We start from the raw sequence: 21,271 nt of genomic DNA on the forward strand, positions 1-21,271 counted from the left end.
AGCCAAGCAAAAATCACCCTCCCTGCTGTATACTACTTCATTAATAACAAAAACCAACATCAGAGTATACAGAGTATCTACTGAAGAAATTACACTAATGATGGATAATGTATATGTGAACATAAAGGTTCTGAAGTGAAATTCCTAAGTGATATGAGATAATGATTCATCTTTTCAAGAAGTTAACTAAAACCACATAGGAGTTCCATTTCTTAGAGGTAATGTTGTTTTATTCCCATTACTCATGGAGGGTAATGGTTCATCTCCCATTGCTGTAAGAGGCACGTTGGCATCTACTGATCAAGGAAACCTTGTTTCTGTTATTTCATCCATCAACAGGTTATCAATGGCTGCATTTCTCCTTGAGGAAAGCAAATACATCACACTTTTTCACAGAAAAGGGGTCATATGAGGGAATTAATGGAAAAATATATTGAAGACTGGACCCATAAAGCTCAAAACAAACATCTTTGCGATGAACACTAAGTCATGTGAATACTTTTTTGTAAGACTATTGTATTAATATGCCTCCCAGAAACTACTTTCCCTCTCACTAAGGATGTTTTACAAAAGGAATAACAATAAGCACAGCAGTAATTAAATACTTCTATTTATTTTTTCATTAATATAGTATTTCTTTCCCCATACATAAATAAAAAGAATCACTAATAATTATTGAAGAGTTATCAAAATAGGGTACTATTGAATTTGTCGCTTCTTTTGGAAGACAATCTGCTTTAGTATTGTTCCGAAACATCACTGATGCCTACAGAACAATGAATCATTTTTCCCCCAGCCTGAATTTCCATAACAGATCCAAGGCACATAATAGTGTATTAATTTTATGAACCAGTTTTAACCCAGTACAGAGAACAGAAATATACCACATCAAAAGGTATTAAGAATTATTATTTGAAGAGAAAGTTTATTAATTATAAGGGCAGATAAGCCTATTGCCAGATGGTGCAGATTCTACTGGTAAAGATTAGAGTTTTGATTTCTTCTGAAAGAAGCTGACAATAGCATTTATACACTCATCAGACAACCACCTCTCTGTCAGGACTTCACACTCTCTACTGTTGACTGCATGGAGCTTCTCCTTTTCCGTACTTCGTAACAGTTGCTTTGACACTGCCAAGGACTGGAGGAGGAAAAGAGGAACATTAGGAAGTTAAGTATTCTATACTTTTTCTATACTTTAATTTAAAGTTTCAGAAAAATAACACAAAACCCACACTGGAATCCTAATCCAGTTGTATTAATGTTGCACCTCTTAGCTTTTAGTCAACCTTTTCACTGGAAGTATTTATTGCATTTAATTACTAAAAGTGCTAATAAGGTGGAGGAGGCTTATGGAAAGCAAAACAGCAGCCCACTAAATGCTCATAATCACAGTAGATGCCATAAGAAGTAAAACCCACTTCACTGTCTGCAGTGTCAAATGAACCCACATTATCAGCTGGCACAGGTGTCTCCTCTTGTCCAATGTAACCTAATACCATTGTGACTTAAGTAGTTTTGCAAAACCTAAGCTAGCAGGATGACTGAAGTCACCTACTGTCATCTTGAGTGCGCAGGGTGCACACAGTACAGTTAACGTTGTAGACCCAGTGGTAAGGTTCTTAAAAATAAACTATTGCCAAAATAAAAACCTAAGAGAAGGCATCCAAGGCAGTCATAGAGAGACTGCACAGATGGATTAATTAATTTGTTTTGAAGGCTTTTCAGCCATTGAATCTCTGTGTACAGTACACTGTCTTAGATGCAGACAGAGTAGAAGAGAGGTATTTGTTTCCCAGCAGCACAGGAACAGATCTGTGCTTGAAGGAAAATATATAGAGCCTCGTTATTTCAGTTAAGGATGGAATGAAACCAAGTGACAGGATAGATTTGGTAGGAGAATTGGGAGTGCTACAGGCTTACAAGGTGGAGAAAAATGTAAAATACTGACATTTTTGGGGAGGCTTGCATAAGCTTCTAATCTTGCCCAAACTTCCTTCTGAAAACTGTTGTCAGGGAAGACTTCAGTCACAAGTCCCTGGGCACAGGCTTCTGCTGCAGTCAGCTTTTTATTGAAAAGCAACATCTCACTTGCCTATGTGAAGAAAAGTAGAAAGTGTGATTCAACAAGACACAAAACTTGAGTAATCTGACAGGAAATCTACACACTTCCATGACACATTTATTTTACTCTCTTGCTCGTTAATATCTGCCCTCTGAAAAGAACACAGAATCACACAATTGATGATGTTGGAAGGAACCTCCAGATATTGTCTACTTCAAAGCCCCTGCTCAAGCAGGGTACTTAGTCCCATCATTCAGGCCATAATGAAGAGATTAAGTAAGTATTACACCCAGTATACACGCCTGGGCTATGCCACGGGTGACTGGCCTACAGTTCCTATTGCTCACTAAGAGTGTACACGTCTTTCTGAGTAGAGCTCCAAGGATGTAATCTGAAATTGCCTCACCATAAATGTGTTTGTTCACTTTTGCAGTGACTCCAAGATTTCTAGAACATGTACTGGCAGGCTATGTCTCACTGAACATACTACTCTTGATGCTTGGATGTTTATAAGCACTCACTCTGCTCCTCACAGATTTAAACCCTGGTCAACAAAAATACACTGTATTAATGCATGCATTATCAAATAAGTATTTAAAATTACACATATTTTTTCTGTGGGATATCAAAAGAAGCAGAAAGGAGTTACGCTGTTCTGAGAAAAGAAAATTTAGATTCTGCCATCTCTCTTGTCTTTTTTCCATTTTTTTTTTAATTACTCTTATTTAGTTTCCTTATTTCTAGAGTAGACAGAGAAAATAAGAGTATGGACAGAAGACCACATCTGCTCTTACAGTCAGAAGATACCAACACACAAAGGTCAGATGATCCCACAGACAGTGCAGATATTCTTACCTTGGCTAAGCCCATGATTTTTGGAAACAGGTAAGAGGAACATCCTTCTGGGCTCTGTCCAAGTTGACTAAATGGGCTGTGAAACGTAGCCTGGGGGGAAAAAAAGAACAAAATAAAGCAAACCTTACAACAGAGCACAGAATTAAAGTACTAGGATTTAGTTTTTATTTTAAAGCTTCTATTGTGACAGAGTTAATCAAAGCCACACTTGAACTGTTACCATGATAGGCTTTAAATGTCATCTGCTAACACTGCTTCATGCTCTCAATGCAGGCAAGAGTTGGCTTTGTCTATATAATTCAATTTCCTTATCATAACAACCCCAGTGATGAAGTTACATTATCTGAATACAGCACTGAGAGAATCTAATATGTACATGCAAAATCTTTACAGAAAGGATGCTCATACACATCTGCCCTAAGTCATTAAATACATATTTCAAATAACTTAAAAGGTAAAAGGTATTTTTGCCTTTCTGAAGGCACACTAAGTTTATTCTGCTCCTGAAGAATTCAAGTCACTGAATCTTCTTTCCTCTAATTTTATGAAAATCTAAAAAGAGCCTGTGCCAGAAATGCATTATGGGGTCACACAAAATAATACCATTTGTGGCAAGTTAGAACTGAACAGCAGAATTTTATGTTTTGACAACTCGCATCAACTTTAGGTAAGAAAGACAAAATGTTTGCCTTTATTTCCATTTAAAAATACGAACTGATCACAAAGAGAGCAAAAGTTGCCAGTGGAGCTTTCACTGAAATAGAAGGTTTTGAATCCTCTTCATGAATCTTCATTGAAAAAGAATCCCTTGCTATACTACAGAAGGCCACATGGTAAGACAGATCAACAGACTTCCTAGCAAGAAAGTGACATTTATAACATTGTACAAAAAGACTAGACAACATCTGTCAGGATGCAGACTGGTATTAGACATGCTTAAGCAATGGGAGATTAAATATTCTGGGGGACAAACTGGTGTCCCATGCACTGGAGTGAAACCCAGTGCAGAAGGCAACATTAACTGATCTGTTGTCAGACTGGGCTGTGCAGTGTCCCATAACGTGGCTGGTAATGATCTGCTCTGGGAATACCTGGCTGAGAATAAAACCAGATCCTGAACATAGCAAAGCTGGCCATTTCTGCAGTGGGTAGTCAATGCTTAAGGCACTCCAATGAAACTACTGGAGAGTGTGAAATTAAGTAGTAATTTGGATGAAAATGACCTTACTGCATGGGGGTTCACAATCCTGGAAAGGGACGAACAGAGAACAATCACCTTGGAGAAAGGTTTGATAAACTTGAGGTTAACTGGAAAATTTCCATGAAGGATAACCTAAATGAAAGGTTAGGTTAGACCCTACAGAAATACTCCAAGAACTATTACCAAGGGCCCAAGCAAAAGCTGAACCAGTGCAAATAGGAAGGTACTAATTCAAGTATGAATTTCAAGCTATTCAAGAAAGAAGGATAATATTAACAGAACAAAGCATTTAATACTTATTTGGATTAAACTTTAATTAAATCTATACTAACTTACAGGTGTAAGGAGATATTATGCTGAGGGGAGGTGATTAGAATTCCAAATAGTCTTAATAAAATTGAGAGATACAAGTCAGAAGACACTATTTAGTACAGATAAGTTAAAGTTTGTCAGGAATAACTTAGTATATAGTATATGTTATACAACAGGAACAATTGTTTCACTAGCAACTTTACAGTTGTTATATCAGGTGTTATATCAGATCACAAGTACGTAAATCAAATAACAATGTGGGATGTCAAAGCAGAAATACAGTCTGCAGAATACGGAGAAATTCTTCTGCTTCACTTTGCATGAGTAAGACAGGAGCTGGAGTGATGTGTCCAGCTTGTACCACTGTGCTTAGAGAGACACAGAACAACTGGAAGGAGTCCAGAGGAATGTGACTGCAGGCCACATGAGGAAAAGCTGAACAAACTGCAGCTGTTTAGCTCAAAAAAAGACAGAGAGACTGAAGATAAACCCAAGCTATATCTAATAGCCTAAGTATGCTGATGGCTAAGCATATTTACAGCTGTTGTAAGGGAGGATGAAAACAGTCTGTTCTTTAAACTGAGGAAAAAGAAACAATAGGTTCACCCTGTAGCAAAAATAGACTAGATGGGAGGGGTGAAAGAGGGAGAATCCAACAATTCTCTAGTAAAAAAAAAGAGATCTGGGGACCAGAATAGACTGAACAAACGACACACATTATACAAGCATATGTCAGGAGTGCATCGGCCGTGAGTGATCCTGTAATGGATCACTTCAGCCAGCTACTGAACTTCCATTCCATAATAAACTTTTGCTCCCCCTCCCACACCTGAGAGCAACCTTACAAGCATCATTTCACATCATGATAGAAGAGAGGCTCTTAGAAAAGAGCCTTTAAACTGGAGACAGTAACTTGATAACCATAATCACAGCAGGGAAATTCCATGCATATTAACCAGTGGTTGGTGCACCCCTGTGCTGGTAATTAATACAGGCATTTCTTGATGTGATATAAAATGCATTTAGACTTCTTTAAAATGTTCTTTTCTCCCAAGATTACCCCAAATCAAATAGTATTTGCTAGAGAAAGAGGCTTAAAGACTGTCTTGGGATCAGCTATGCAACGTACTTACCCTGTCAGAAGCATAGACAATGTCACACAATCCAAGGACTGTTACACAAATTCCAATAGCTGGGCCATTTACCACTGCAATCAGTGGTTTAGGAAAATCAATAAAATGACCCACAAAATCTCTAGAGAGAAGGGAAAAGAGAAAATGTAAGATGCAAGAGACATCTCAAGTGGTTTTCATCCAATATAAACAACTTTCAAAACACGTGATTAGATACTGCATAACAAAACCCATGAACTAGATAGAAACTGTGTAGTATATGTTTTTGACCCTTTCAGAAATGAATTCTGACAAAACAAGAACTATATGAAACACCTGCATTTCCTTAGCAACTAAGAATCAAACATGTACATATCAGCAGAGCCTTCCTAGTTCCTGCAATCAAGTTATGAAAGTGTTTTCCTCTTCAGCTACAGTTACTGAATACAGTTCACTAACAAGAACACTCTTTTACCTATACGTCCATCCCAACTCCATCCCTGGGATAGCCATTCCCTTCACAGACTGTTCTGCAGCAAAGCCCAAATAGGAACCAAAATTGTGATGCTACCACAACACAGAATTCCCTGCTGCTCTTTTGCACAGGTTTGAGAAAGAGCCTTTTGTTTCAAAATAAAACACCTCCCAAAAGCAAACAGTGTTGTAAGAACTCCAGTTCTCTGACATCTCTGTGCATCAGATCTAATGAAGCACTATGTTTGTGTAATAGTAACAGCACAGCAAGCACAAGTTTCTCACAAGAGCAAGATTAAAGACCATAAAGCACACATGAGGCTCTACATTGTGCTGAACACCCTATAAAGCACTGCAGGCTGGAACACTTGCCAGGTACCACTGAGTAACAGCTTCAAAACAGGTTCACACTGCATCATTAGCACTTCGAGGGGCAAGTGTGATCCACAGACAGCTTGTCTAAGTAAAAGCTGAGTACTTTACTTGCAGTTCATCTTTAAAATACAAATAAAAAGCATTGGGTTTCTGTGTATTTTAGCTTTTCCATCAAATTCAAGTGCCTGAGGGAACAATCAAACTTGCAAGCATCTCCCAAATGCAATCATCACATACAGAAGTAAAAGAGAAGACAAAATCTGTTCAAGTAGGGAAAAAAGAAACATGCTGTTTGTCCCCAAAACCTCTGTGTCAGATGATACCCCGATCAACTTGGCCTTAGAAAATAAATTAGTTTAACAGATAAATTCACTTCAAGATGGAGCCAAGATCTCAGAATTACTGGGTAATTTTGAACAAGTTCATTCCAACTGGTCTCTATTCAAAAGAAGTCTGTCATTGAAGGAATTTGACATGTCCTGCTAGTGTGGACACTGTTGGATATCAAAAACCCCACAATTTCTTTCATTTAAAACAATGATTTTGTCATTATATCTGCATGTACTTTGGGGACTGAAAAATGACATGAAGTCTTCAGCATCACTGTACTTAAAAAGACTTCTAATATTAATCTCATTTATTTCATACAATTAATACTTGTTCCTCCCACATTATCTTTGTGTTTATGCACACGGTGAGCTCTTGGACACAGTCCTCTAAACAGATGAATAGTAGCATAACTTGGTCCCTACAGATTTGTTTTCTAACAAAGCCTGCAAATTACATTTAACCCATTACAGTAACTTATACATATATGAAACCAAGATATTCTACCTGAGTAATACTGCTCCATCTTTTGCCATCTTCTCCATTTCACCAGGCTGGATATTAGCAAAATTATTCAGGTCATTTCCACTGCTATAGTAGTCTCCGTTTCCTGTAGAGAACACATATGAGTAAATGCACCAGTGGTTTCTGAGTAGGTAAGAGAAGAGAAGCTTTCATTTATTAGATTTACAAAAGAAATTTCATACTAAGTGTCTAACATTATTAAGCGATTGGAGAGATTTTCTCAAAGTACACACACTATCTTAAAGGACATCTGTGGTCTAAAAAGGAGTTTTGACTGACAATTTGCTGAAAAAAAATTCTTTGGTTGTAAAAAGCCAAAGAATATTAACTGTGAAATATTTGACGCAGGAAAATTAATTTTTTTTTCTCTAACAGCATAAGATGGAAAAATATTTTGTTTCTTTCCCTGCATACTTCCTCAGGGGTTTTTTTCTGTCATTTCGCAATCATTCTAACAGTTAGATGTGAGAATCTTTTTTTTTTTTGAACAGGACAACGGAAATGTAAGTTGATGCATCTTCCTTCATCCACCTTCAAACTGATGAAGGAATCAAAAGTAGACAGAATAACCTACTTCATACGAGGTAGAAGTTTCACATTTTTTGTGATCAATTTAGGAAAAGGTATAGCATTCTATGGATAAGACTGGTAGTACTGCATTGAAATCACTGTACTGGAAGACAGATTCTTCAGCAAGAAACATATAACCTCTTAGTGAATGTATAAGTCAGTTTGAGGTGCCACCAAAAAAGCATGGAGCATTTTAAAGCTAGACCGCATGACTTAATTGTCTAAATCATCCCATATTTCATGAGGACATTCACAGGTTGGGACCTTTCATGGGTTGGCACATCCATTACTTTACACTGTAGTGCTCTTATTCACTATGTAAAATGCAATAGAAAGGTTTATGCAGAGGTGTTTGCTATTTACTCAGACATTCCAGTTGTGCAAACTACCCTTTTTATTTTGTAAAGGCTGTGGTGCCCAGTCATTGCTACTGAAAGGAAATCCAGGAGCCTGGGAATGGGAACCAGCTGCTGGTAAAGCAGACAGTGGAGACAAATATGCATGCAATTACCTCAGAGTAAGCAGGTTTAAGCCCAAATTCACCTTGAATTCACACTACTTAGCTGCCAGCCAAAGCTCAAGTTTTGGCTAATTTCCTAAAAAGACATACATATGTGCAATGAGGATGGGCCACACAGGCAGTGCCTGCCCTCAGTCCTTCTGTCACTGCTGGCTGTCCTCGCCACCACGCTGTTCAGTCAACATAAGAAACAGACCAAAAGAGTCCTCTAGAGAACCAAAAGGATGTGTCCCCAGAGTAGCTAGACTTCACAGGTAGTATGAGTTTGGGCTGCCCTTTCAATACTAGTGCTGCAGTTATCCAGCTGCACAGATCTGGTGACAGGGATGTACACAGCTCGGCCAGGTTGCAGCTTCCCTGGCCAATCCTTTCCTGTGGCAGCCATAGAAAAAAAAGAGAATGAATGTAAAATACCATTTTTTCTGATGATCATTGGTAAACATGCAGTGCAAACTTTCTATTGGCTGTGCCAGTACAGGATTTCAGATGCTTGTTTTAAGTGTGTTCCAAATGTATCACAGAGGTAGAGAGAAAATTGACTAAACTCATACCAATGAACTCTAAAAGCAGTAACAAAGATGCTGTGGATGGAACAAATATATCAGCTACTCAAAAGTAATAAAGCCTTAGGAGTATTCCATGTCCATATTCTCATCTGAGAAACACGTTTTGATGTAACGGCAAGCTTGCTAAAGAATTCAAAATGCCACCTTGAAGTAATTTTGCCAAGGCACTTTCAAAAATCTTTGATCTATAACAGAAGAAAGAATTTCCTCACTTACACAGTTCAATCTTAGCCTAAATACATGTAGATAGTTCATGTCAATACTATACAAAACATACCAGTAATAACTGCTATGGTGGAATCATTTTTTCCAGCTTCTTCAAGTGCTTTGATAATTTCTCTGTACATCTGCATAAAAGAAAAATCAACAAAGTACAAATGTGATGCTACAAAAGAACACAAAAATGACATTGACACTGACAAATAGGAACTCAAGAGACAGATTAACTACAATCCTTTAAAGTACTGAAAAATTTTGCATGCACAGAAAGTTAACTATTACATGTGAGGTACTTCTGACCATAAAGACACACATTTGCAATACTGAAAAATTCCAATGCAAATTTAAAGGACAATATAAGGTCCTTTGTTAAACAAACACTGTCTGGAAGCTAATTTTAAAACTTGAGAAGTAGTTTAAGTGGGTAAAATAACATACTAAAAAGTTAGCAGCAGTGGGGCAAAGACCCTAGTTCTGGTATCTTTGCAGTTGTTAAACAGCATGATTATTATGCTTCCAACATGATGGACTTAGTCATGAAGATAATTGTGGGAAGTGGAGGATTACCTACACATGCATGCAACGGTGCAGAGCCAAATGCTGCACAAATGCTTCATTACATAGATTACAGTTAAATCTTATGTGCACAAAACAGGCCAGTCTTCCTGCAGTTTGCCATTTTACTTTAGTGCAGACCATAATCCTATATTAAGTTTGAATGAAATCAAGAGACACAAAAAAGCCTAATCTGTAAAATTTTAGCTGAATGATTTCATTTTGTACTGGATATTTATTCCTTAGGTTGTCACTGGAGTCAGGATACCAGCCCCTCATAAAATTCAGACCACCATGTTTCAGTCAGTTCTTCTTAACCTGTAGTGAGGATTCTTTAAAATTTCAATAGTTTACCCAGGAAAGAAAAAAATCATTAATCTTCCCAAGTTAATTTCTTTACCTGATGGTTGATGGCATTTTTCCTTTCAGGTCGGTTAAACATTATCTTTGTGATATTGTTTTTGGTAGTAACTATTAATGTTTCATAGCCATCATGCCTGCCCTCTTCTGGAGAAGCATCTTTCTTCTGGCTAGCAGATTCGGCAGAGAGCAGACTTGAGACAAGTTCAGCATATTTCTGCCTGGCATTATCCTGTAATAAAAGGAAAGGAAAAAAAAAGAAAAAAAGGAAATAAAGAAAAAAATGTTAAAAGAATAGGAAAAAACCCACACACAATATTATGAAAGGCTAAAATGTAAATCAGTTATAGTACTAATAAAATGGGTACCTGGGGGAAACGAGGGGGAAAGGGACTGTGCTTCAAGACAAAAAAAAATAAAAATCTCAATTATAAAGCATTCTAATTAGGGGGGTGACAAAGGGAACATGTTGTATTTAAACACTGCACAACAAGCTTAAAGTCATCTGAAAAGCAGCAGCGATATATCTACAAAAGTAGAAGTGCATAAATACTGGGATGATAAGACTTATTTTGTCAGTGAAGAACTCCCATCCACACCTAGGATGACCTTTGTCATATTCCCAGCATTTACACATTTCCATGGATCTTCTGTTTCTTCTTTCCAGTGAAACACTTCTCCAACAAAGCTTTTATTTTAGAATATATTGGTCTGAAAATTAGAGTGCTAAAATGGGTCTTATGGCATTTTAAAATTGCTTGAAGACACTAGTTTTCATTTAGCACTAGCATGACACACAGAAGCCTAAAGAATCCTGTGTCCTTATCTCTACATTAAACAGTGATTTAAAAGAATTTTAAGTTCTTGGTTTTTACAACCTATTTTCTTGAAAGCATAATATACTCTGAAAAATTTTATAATCCATAATCTGTAGCACATGAAATTGTCTATCCACTCTCCACTCTAACATCAAGACCAGATTCTTTTCCTTAAGTGTTTCTTCACTACTCCTAAAAGCAGGGCCATCAAAAAACCCCACAAAAATATTAAAATACATCCCAAAAACCCCAAAGCAGGACAAGAATGTATTATATTCATGAAATTATGCAAGTATGTTTTTTTTTAAAAACAAACCAAAAAAAAAGGCAAAAAAACCCCTCTGTATTAAGGAATACCTTTGACTGACCTCAACAACTACTGCTGAACAGCAGGCCTAATGCAGTAGTAACACAGCTGATTTGAAAAGCTTGTTTCCTTCATTAAAGAATAACTGAAGAAACCTTGGCAGCTATATGTGATGTCAGACTTACTACAGTCTGCATGAAAAAGGAATGCTTATGTGTATCTGCATCTTTATTCTTTCTGCTTGCTTCACTTGACTTCTCTAAAGGTTATGAAAGGTATTAAAGAGGTCAAGATACACTGAGAAAAAAAGAATGAAGAGAGGCTCTCCATACACCACTTTTTTCTAGTCTTTTAGTCAACAGCATAAGAGACTGATTTTTTTTAAATGACAAAGTTATTAATATGCTAGATTCAGAGATTTGGGTTTTGTTGTAAGAACTGAGAAGCTCAATCCATCTTTCTCAAAGAGAACAGCAGAATAGATCATAATGTGAAAAAAAGTATTTTCATTGGAAATCACGATATATGTAAGATCTCTTACATTGATACAAGCTGGTAGTAATAAAGTAGAATTAGGCTTACACACTAAACAAAAATCTCCAAACACTGAAGCAGTGAAATGATTGAGGAATACTGTGCAAAACATTTTGATGGCTGAAGCAAAGTTGCTCAGCTAGCATGTCATAGACATCAGCCATTCACTTACAGATCAGGCACTTCAAGGTAGAGTAATCTACAAAGTGAAATTATAGGTATTGTCACCTGAGACAAATTGCCAAGAGAATTCCATGCATCCCACTTGGCTTTCTTGACAAAGTCCAGCATACCTGGTTTTGGAGCATTGCAGGGACCTTCAGTAGCCTGAAAAGAGAGCAAAACAAACTTACTTAAACCCGTGATTAAAGTTCAGATGCCTTGGTAGAAAAGATGATAACTATTCAGAATATTTATCTGACCTGGATACAGAATTTAACTCTGAGACAGGAGAAATACCTAGTAGTTGGACAATATTCAGATAGTTCACATACCATGAACTTTTCAGTGTCTGCTATTTTCTGACACCTGGTGCTGGGCTTTCACAAGTAGCCACCCAGTATGAGACACTGGTTTCCAAAACACTTAAGCTCTCCTACCTCAAAAACTGCAGAAGTTTTATACTTAGAAAGAAAATTACAGACTCGTAAGCTGTGCGAACAAAGAAACCATTGCATAGGATCTATTAAGTTGGATCTTACTTCAAAGTTGGCTCTACTGTGAGCAAGGGCGTTTGAGCAATTGAACTGCAAGAGTTCTGAGCTATCCTGAAGTATTCTGTGACCAGTTTTCCTGAGGAAAAGTACACTATCGGAGAGAAATATTTCAAGTGGCAGGCAGGAAAGAAAGAAAGAATACATTTATGAGCTCACTATTAGTAATTAGTAAAGCTACCTGGAACCATCACCTGTCCTTAAGATTTTATTTAAATAAGCTATCAATTGCTTTCTTCGATATAACAAGCCACAGCCTGTAGTGACACTGCAGCCAACCTTGATCCACAAATACTTCCCCGAATACCAGTACAAACCCCACTAAGAACCTGCAGCTATTTTTACAAAGGTCTCCCTCCATGCTGTAATAAAGGAGAACCTTCACTCAAAGTGTGGTGGAATGGTTCCTTGAATTTAAAACAAAACCAAAAAAACCCAAACAAAACCTACAATGACCACACTAAAAAAAAGAGAGAAGAAACCATCAGAAATCAACCTTCAAATGTCAGCACCATTATATTATAAGCACAGCTGACTGTAGATACAACAAATTTAAGAGGAAGCATGCAGCATACTCTTTTTTTCTTAGGCATAAGCCATTTTCCAAAGCTGAACCTATATTATTATATGGAAGGTATCACACAATGGATGTAATTTGGCTCTATTTCTTTGAATACAGGTTTCTATTCAAAGTATGATTTATAAGAAAAAATAGGTTTGGCTTCCCTCAGAATTTAGGCAGAGTTTAAGGGGCTGGCATTTCAAGAACAGAATTCAAGCACTTGAAATGAAGAGCTTGTTAAGACAGAATACATTTGAACAGTCCCTAAATCAAGTAAATATTTTACAGGTCCATCCCCTCAGGTTATAAAAATGCTCCTTACAAAATGAAATAAATCAAGCCTACCTGTTTAAACAGAGCATAGAGTTTCAACTTAGTTTCGTTCCCAGGATCCTTTTTCAAAAGCTTCAGTTGCTCCTGAGCCTTTTCAAAGTCCTTCTGGCTGACTTGCATGGTGGCTGCAGTCATGTGCAGGTGAACCGCTGGAATGCAAACAGCTAGTGTTCGTCTGTGAGTAAGTGGGGAAAAAATCCCATTACTTGTTTTTTGTGCAAGACTAGGGGAGAAACAAATATGCTGCTTTTTAAGACATTTAAAATATATATATAAAACATACATATCACACTAATCAAAACATCAACAAGCAAGATACTAAAAATTACGAGAAAGTTGCTTTAGAAGCCTGCTTTCACTGCAATATAATTAAACCTTGGAAATTGTTACTTTTTATTAATTATTTAAAGTTCATCCCCCTGTACTTGGCAGCTTCGAGAATGTGTTCAGTTTTGGGCCCCTCACTAGAAGACAGACACTGAGGTGCTGGAGCATGTCCAGAGAAGGGCAAGAGAGCTGTGTCTGGACCACAAGTCTGATGAGGAGTGGCTGAGGGAGTGAGGGGTTTTTAGCCTGGAGAAAAGGAAACTTGGGGGAGACCTACCTTTCTACAACTACCTAAAAGGAGATTGTAGTCAGCTGGTGGTTGGTGTCTTCTCCCAAGAAACAACTGACAGGACAAGAGGAACAGTTTCAAGTTACACCAGAGGAGGTTTAGACTGGTGAAGAAATTTTCCTAATATCCAAATGAGTGGTCAGGCATTGCTGCCCAGGAAAGTGGTTGAGTCACCATCCCTGGAGGTATTTAAAAGATGCGTGTATGTGTCATCTGGGGACATGGTTTAGTGGTGGGCTCAGCAGTGCTGGGTTAACAGTTGGACTCGTTATCCTAAACGCCCTTCCAACCTAAATGATTCTACGATTAACAGCTTTATACGCCTATGAATAGACATATTGACAGTATGCAGCCTGTCTGTTCTTTATGATCTTTTCAAGTGTGTGTGCTTCTATCTAGAAATACTTCAATTTGAAAACCTGGTTCTCCAATCAGGGCAGCATAAGTGAAGACTAATTTCAAACTGTACTTTGGAAAAGGACTGGCTGTAAAACAGCCTGTAGACACTCAAGAAAAAAAAGATAGTCAAAACATACTGGGAGAACAACCTTCCATCAAAACAAGGTAATTCCGTCAAAATCTCCCCCAAAACCACCAAACCCCACTCCAAAGGACCAAACCTAACCCAACTCTATAATGCTTTGTAAAAGCAGGTTTACTTCAACAGTTAGGAATCAAAAGCCAAGAAGTCTTGGCTTCTTTGGTTTCTTTCAAGAGGGCAAAAGCATGTTGTCATAGCCTTCTTTGGTTAAATTGCAATATACATCAAGCATTTTTACTATTTTTAAAATGTTCTCAGTTTTCGTATCAACATTCCTCTATTTTAGTTAAAAATGAAGAAAAAAAGCCCAGCTTTTCCCATCCTAACTCACTGATACAGCTGTTGTCTTAGAGCATCATATATAATAGATTTCATAACCAGTCACGTTTGAAAAATCAATGATTATTTCATATGAAGATTGATAGAATGCTTAACCTGTTTAATGTTAATATTTCAGCTACAGAACCATCATTTAAAAATCATACCTAACATGAAAACTCTCCCTTTTTACACATACCTAACGAGAATTTAAGAAATTCTACTGCCTACTCATAAATATCCTTGTTGCTCTTATTTTGTAAAGAAAATTTATTATGAGTTGCAAGCCTAAAAGTTGCAGGCAGGCAGTGTGAAGAATGCCAACTATGTGCCATCATTTTTATTCCTCTTTCATTTTATGGAGATAGCTTGTCTAGGTGTCTTGTAAAAATGCTTGTAAGATCTATTGGGTCTTTGTCCTACTATAGCTCGTCTGTATGAATAAAATCTAGTGTTCCTGGTATTTTGGAGATACCAGGTTTGAATGGCAGACATGGAAAGAATATTTTCTGTTATACAGAGTAATTCTTTCAAAATGAAAGAATTCCAAAATCTGCTTCAAAATCTTATGCCTGTAAAAAGAAACCTATCTGAACAATACAAAGTGGAATAGGCTATCAAGAATGGCTGCAGGAACAGAAAGTGCTTTTACTTCAGTTGATCAACTGTAGGCCTTAATTATTAAGATAGCAGTGCACCCAGACAAACCAGGATTAAACGTCTGCTAGTTTAATTAACGTTCAAACGGATGTGTTTGGAAGACTGTGTCAGAGTTTAAGAAGTTCATCCCTTAACCAACTTGGATGCTATCTAGCCAACTTGGGGACTTCACTTCCAGGATCAATAAAAGACCTTCAACAGGAAGAAGTGTACCTAAACAGATACAGATACAAGGTTTTTAATACTGCATTTCTCTGACTGGTCTGTCCGGTAAGCCAGACATGACATTTACTTTCAGATCCTATTCCCAAACATGTTTTTGAAGTCACATTTACCGGAAGAAGAAAATGAGAGTGTGGGAAGGGCAGGGGTTTGTTTTGGTTTTGCTTTGTTTTCCTCCAATTTTACTATCCATCTTTGGAATTACTTGAATGCTGCTGTCCCCAAGATGATCTGTGTATCTAGTACAAATTTTCCTGTCAATCTAGGCAGTGACTAAAGTGGATTCAGTGTTTAAAAATGGAGCTATAGGCTTACACCATGTTTAACAATGTGGACTTCACTCCAGCCCGGCTGTGGTCAATATTATAAAAAGACTTTAAGACTCTCCTTTATATACAATTTGATAATGACCAGAAATTAACAAAAGTTGAGGATGAGCAGTTGAGGAGAGGGGAACAACACAGCAGCTGGTCTGAAGGTATGTACGCACATATATTTATGGTTAAAGGTTTTCTTGCATTTAGCAGGTCACAAGTTCTCTTCCTTATTTAAGGATGAAAAGTGGACAAGTCAGAAGAGGACAAAAAAAACAATTTGGTGAATAAAAAAAATCTAGCTGGGGAAAAGTGGAATGATCTTTCAGAAAGTCCAGATTCAGAGTGACTTTCCTTTGCTGTTTGGTTTTTACTTAGTTAAAAAATGTTGAGTCTAAGCTAATGCTATTATTTCTCTATTAAATTAACAAAGGATGAAAACACAAAAGAAAGATTAAGTTATTTCACATTTTATTCACCTTGGGCAGGACTTCATTCTTCAGAGGCATACACAAATAGCAGGAACAGAGCTCCTTCACCCCAATTAGATCATAGAGCAAGGAGGAGAGGACTTGACACCGCTCAGCAGACACAATAGCATTGCCATCTCTGGGACTACAGAGTGACTCCATGCCAGAATCCCAAAGACAGAGGAGAGGCTGCTGCAGTACACTATGGGAATGACTTGCTCCCTCCATTTGCTGCTCCCCTGTTGTGACACTGAATCCTTCTTAGTCACTCACTGAGCAAATCCATGTCCCATTTTAGTGGCCATACAAGACTTTGCCAAAACCACACAAGGCAGGCAGAGAGCCTGGAACCTGACCTACAAGCCACCAGTGTCAAACTTGCACTTGTTTTAATCCAAGCAAAAAAAGAAGCCTAGGAAAGGCAATCAAAAAAACCCTCTGTATTAGCCCTTCTCATCTACTCACTGCAACAAAGCTAAATAATTTCCTTCACAAAGTTTCTTAATTTAACAAGACAAATATGTTTGCTGAGGAGGGTGGGATAAGAAAAAAACAGGCTCTTCCTCTAAGTTATTACAACTTCGAAATTAAGAGGCTTCAGGCGAAAAGGTGTGGAAAAGAAAATAACAGCTCTTTGCTGAAAAAATATATATGTAACAAAACAGCACAATACCTCGACCGAAACTTTAACTGAACACAATTAAGCGCTTTTTGCCTTTCGGCGCAGGTATAACCACAACCAGCACGGGGCGCCCGCGGGCTGCTCCTGCTTGCTGCAGAAAACCAGGGCTGCCCACACTGCGCACAGGGAGCTGCTGGGGGCAAACAGGGCTCCCCACGCGGCGCACAGGGAGCTCCCTCCAGGCAGCCCGTCTCCCGACAGCGCTCGCTCCAGACAGTCCACGCCGGGCCGGGTCCCCTTCACTTCAGCTATGGGGGCGGCAGCTGGCAAGGGACAGAGGTGCCGGCATTCTCCTCAAAAAGCTGGCAGCCCACGGCTTGGACAGGGGCACTCTGTGCTGGGTTAGGAACTGGCTGGAGGGCCGGGCCCAGAGAGTGCTGGTGAACGGTGCTGCATCCAGTTGGCGGCCGGTCACTACATGTGTCCCCCAGGGATCAGTGTTGGGCCCAGTTCTGTTTAATATATTTACTGATGATTTAGATGAGGGGATTGAGTCCATCATCAGCAAATTTGCAGATGACACTAAGCTGGGGGGAGTGTCGATCAGCTGGAAGGCAGGAGGGCTCTGCAGAGGGACCTGGATAGGTTGGAGAGTTGGGCTGATTCCAAAGGGATGAGGTTCAACAAGGCCAAGTGCCAGGTCCTGCACTTTCGCCACAACAACCTCATGCAGCGCTACAGGCTGGGGACAGAGTGGCTGGAGAGCAGCCAGGCAGAAAGGGACCTGGGAGTTTGGATTGACAGGAAGCTGAACAGGAGCCAGTAGTGTGCCCAGGTGGCCAAGAAGGCCAATGGCATCCTGGCCTGGATCAGGAACAGTGTGGCCAACAAGACCAGGGAAGTGATTCTTCCCCTGTACTCAGCTCTGGTGAGGCCACACCTGGAGTACTGTGTCCAGTTCTGGGGCCCTCAGTTCAGGAAGGACACTGAGGTGCTGGAGCAGGTCCAGAGGAGGGTAACTAGGCTGGTGAAGGGACTCAAGCACAAGTCCTATGAGGACAGGCTGAGGGAGCTGGAGTTGTTCAGCCTGGAGGAGACCTCATCACTCTCTACAACTCCCTGAAAGGAGGTTGTAGCCAGGTGGGGGTTGGTCTCTTTTCCCAGGCAAGACAAGAGGGTATGGTCTCAAGTTGTGCCAGGGGAGGTTTAGGTTAGATATTAGAATTTCTTTACAGAGAGGGTGGTCAGACATCGGAATGGGCTGCCCAGGGAAGTAGTGGATTCTCCATCCCCGGAGATTTTTAAAAAGAGACTGGATGTGGCACTTAGTAACCACAGCGGTAGGGGATCAAGGGTTGGACTTGATGATCTTGAAGGTCCCTTCTAACCCAGCTGATTCTATGATTCTATGATAAGGGCGGGGAGACCCAAAAGCCCCATGAGGCAATGGCAGCCTTTGTTGCAGCAGAGGTGGTGTGGGACAGCCCTCGCCCCCCTTCCCCCCCGGGGTGAGCATCTCAGGGATTCTCTCACAGTTCTCTGGAGGGGGAAGAGGGGGGGACACACGAACAAGAGCTCCTCCACTACAGTGAGGATGGGGCTTCCCTTAAGTGATTTAGCCAGTGTGCCAAAGTTATTTAGCTTTTCGATAGGACAATCATTAAGGCCCGAGCTAGAAAAACAGTGAACCCTGATGTTTATCTTACCCTAGCAGAGACTAGGCCCTCTGTGGAAATTTCACCAAAAAGTATGAACCTATAACACAAACCTTCCTCTTTATTGCCCTGCACCCTGTATGGGCAATTAGCTGCCACTGCCCCGCTGCTACAAATTACCTTTGCTGTAGCGACACCCATAGAAGAGTGGTGAGGGCCCGGCAACCTCACCCAGCTGGGTAAAAAGCCAGCTCCCATGAGAGAGCGAGAAGCAAGAGGAGTCACAACTTGGCAGAGCAGTGATAGTCCATGACAAATGCCTGCTCACTCCTGCAAGATCATTCACTGGGTAGTTCGCCAGCTGTACACTCTGAAAAAAGAAATAAATCCTGGTCATCGCTACCTGAACCTGAAACATCCAGGCTGACAATCATTTCATATTTATTTCCTTACTTCAGACATCTCTTTGTTGCCATTTAATCGTTCATCCTCCTCACTCTAGCTCTTCAGATAAATGTTTCTTATCCCAAGAAACATTCAAACATAAGACTCCTAATTTTCAGATTTTAAAAGTCAGTTAGCCTGAAAGTAGTTTTTCACTGTTTAGGTGATTAACAAAAAGACTGCAAAGCCTGTTAAAGACAGGTCTCTAATTACTACATAGTTCTGTCACTTGCATAAAGACTTCATAGAGTTAAAAATGCCAACATTTTGTAAAATACTGACTGCTCACGTCCTAACTTTTAAAGCAACATAGCAGTTTTCTCAAGACTAAACAGAAGCCAGAAGATCTCTTTGCACACAAAACATCAGTCACACTTAGCAAAAGAAAGGATGGATATACCTGAAATCCATCTTCCATTTACTTAATAAATGTTTTCTTTAAAACATTAGTAGAGCCTGGGGAAATAAATCACACACAAAAGCAGTTAAAAATCCTATTAGGATTAAAAGTAGTGGGTGATGCTAGAAACGTGGTTTTAAAACTCCTGACAGAAATGGAAAATGCTCATTTTACAGTATTTTAAGTAGCTTTAGAGAGATAAGGAAGAAAAAGAATGGGAAGTGTTGTCAGACAGAAGCAAGCAGTACACAAATTGTCACTCGGTGACTCCTGAAGCACCTTCTGTCCATTATGTGTAGTACTTCAGATAACATGTATAACATCTCTTCTGTAACATGATCACTATCTCAAGGTGCTCTCATCTTTTGCGTTGCTCTTTCCATACATTCCTCATGCAGAACAGTGACGGGCACAGTAACCACCCCTTGCCACTTCACACAAAGAAATGGTATTACAGGATCATAAAGTGGCAATCCTTCTGCTCACATTCCTTCCAATTTAGAAGAAAATGAAACAAAATACTGTTTTGCTGCTGCTCTTGTAGAAAGAGTTGCATGAGTTGGTTTATGTTGTTTGCTTTTTTTTTTAGTTACAATACAAAGCAATCAACTACAAACCCCACATGTGGTCGGCACAGCTGCAGTGCCAGCCAGTGTCCAGCAGGACAGTGACGCGACAAGACAGGAGCGCAGAGCCGGCAAGGATCTTCTGAGCACAGCCCAAGGCTTTCCCTGTTGCTCCGTAGTGCTGAGTTATTTTTCCAAAGCTTCCCACTTCCCCCTTTCCTATTCCTAGTCATTTTCTAGCAGGATGGAGAAGAGACCCCCCAGCAAGCCCAGGGTGGCCTAGGTGGAGGAGAGTGCTGCCCAGGAAAGCAGCTCTCCAGAAGAACCCCATGAGGTGGCCTGGACGGAGGATGGGGGTCCCCAGGAAAGCAGATTTTCAGCAGAACTCTACCAGGTGATCCTGGCGAAATCACCACAGATGTAGACAGGTGAGACGCCCTGATGGACTGGGCAGGGCTGGGGCTCTCCAGAGTATCCTGCAATGATGCCAGGATCATGTTTGCCCAGCACACTGGCACCAAAAAGCTCCTGGGGGTGGATGTGATGCCTGAAAGCTAAGGCTGCTCAGGGCTGGACACCAGCCCCAGCACAGCCTCTGCTAAGGAGGATGGAGAGAGCAGAGAGGCCCCAGCTCCTGCCTGGGTGTAGGCAGCAAGACGCAGTGGGATGCTGGACCTTTCCTGTCTGCCTGCCAGCACATTCCTCAGCCTGGGGCACTGGGGCTTTCCCTGCCACAATGTGCTCCAGCATGGCAGCTCCTCTGCTGGGCACCCTCCAGCCAGGAGCCACAAGGAAAGGTCATGCCAGGGCAGCAGGCATGGGGCTGGGCAGAGGGCAGATCTTCCTCTCCTCTCTCTTGTCACTGGACCCTCTGCAGCCCTCCCTGCTCTATCCCTCCATTAGATGTCAGCTTGTTACCCCTGTACAGAGAAGAACAGGAAGTCATGGACTCCATCCAGGCCCTTGACAGCCCCAAAGAGATAACTGTAGCCAGTTGGATGGCAGCTGTGCCAGCATCTGCTGGGAGGGGCTCTGCTGGCTGGGCAGAGCTGCTGCTCCCTCAGGGCACTGCACCACAGCGCTCCAGTCTCACTTGGCCATGTTTCCCCCCACTCATACTCCCATTTGTCTCTCTTTCCC

General features: G+C 40.1%; 1 protein-coding gene across 7 annotated transcripts in view; it reads right to left on the minus strand.

Annotated features, from left to right (window-relative positions):
• Positions 1-592: 592 nt before the first annotated feature.
• ECI2 (enoyl-CoA delta isomerase 2) overlaps positions 593-21,271 on the minus strand; it is a 28,824-nt gene continuing 8,145 nt past the window's right edge. For 2 of the 7 annotated variants that reach the window (XM_027666782.1, XM_027666783.1), the window contains 9 exons: positions 13,316-13,478; positions 11,924-12,022; positions 10,077-10,268; positions 9,180-9,249; positions 7,229-7,331; positions 5,567-5,687; positions 2,921-3,010; positions 1,952-2,095; positions 596-1,141 (listed from right to left, as the gene is read on the minus strand). In XM_027666782.1, the coding sequence (XP_027522583.1) occupies positions 986-1,141; positions 1,952-2,095; positions 2,921-3,010; positions 5,567-5,687; positions 7,229-7,331; positions 9,180-9,249; positions 10,077-10,268; positions 11,924-12,022; positions 13,316-13,478 (1,138 nt within the window). In that variant the 3' untranslated portion in view covers positions 596-985. Of the gene's footprint in view, positions 1,142-1,951; positions 2,096-2,920; positions 3,011-5,566; positions 5,688-7,228; positions 7,332-9,179; positions 9,250-10,076; positions 10,269-11,923; positions 12,023-13,315; positions 13,479-18,901; positions 19,092-19,174; positions 19,203-19,565; positions 19,622-21,271 lie in introns of those variants that run through there. The other 5 variants (XM_027666779.1, XM_027666778.1, XM_027666780.1 and 2 more) reach the window with 5 other exon arrangements.

This window comes from Corapipo altera, unplaced genomic scaffold, assembly GCF_003945725.1.
Source record: "Corapipo altera isolate COAL_440 unplaced genomic scaffold, ASM394572v1 97, whole genome shotgun sequence".
In the NCBI taxonomy this organism is placed as follows: Eukaryota; Metazoa; Chordata; class Aves; order Passeriformes; family Pipridae; genus Corapipo; species Corapipo altera.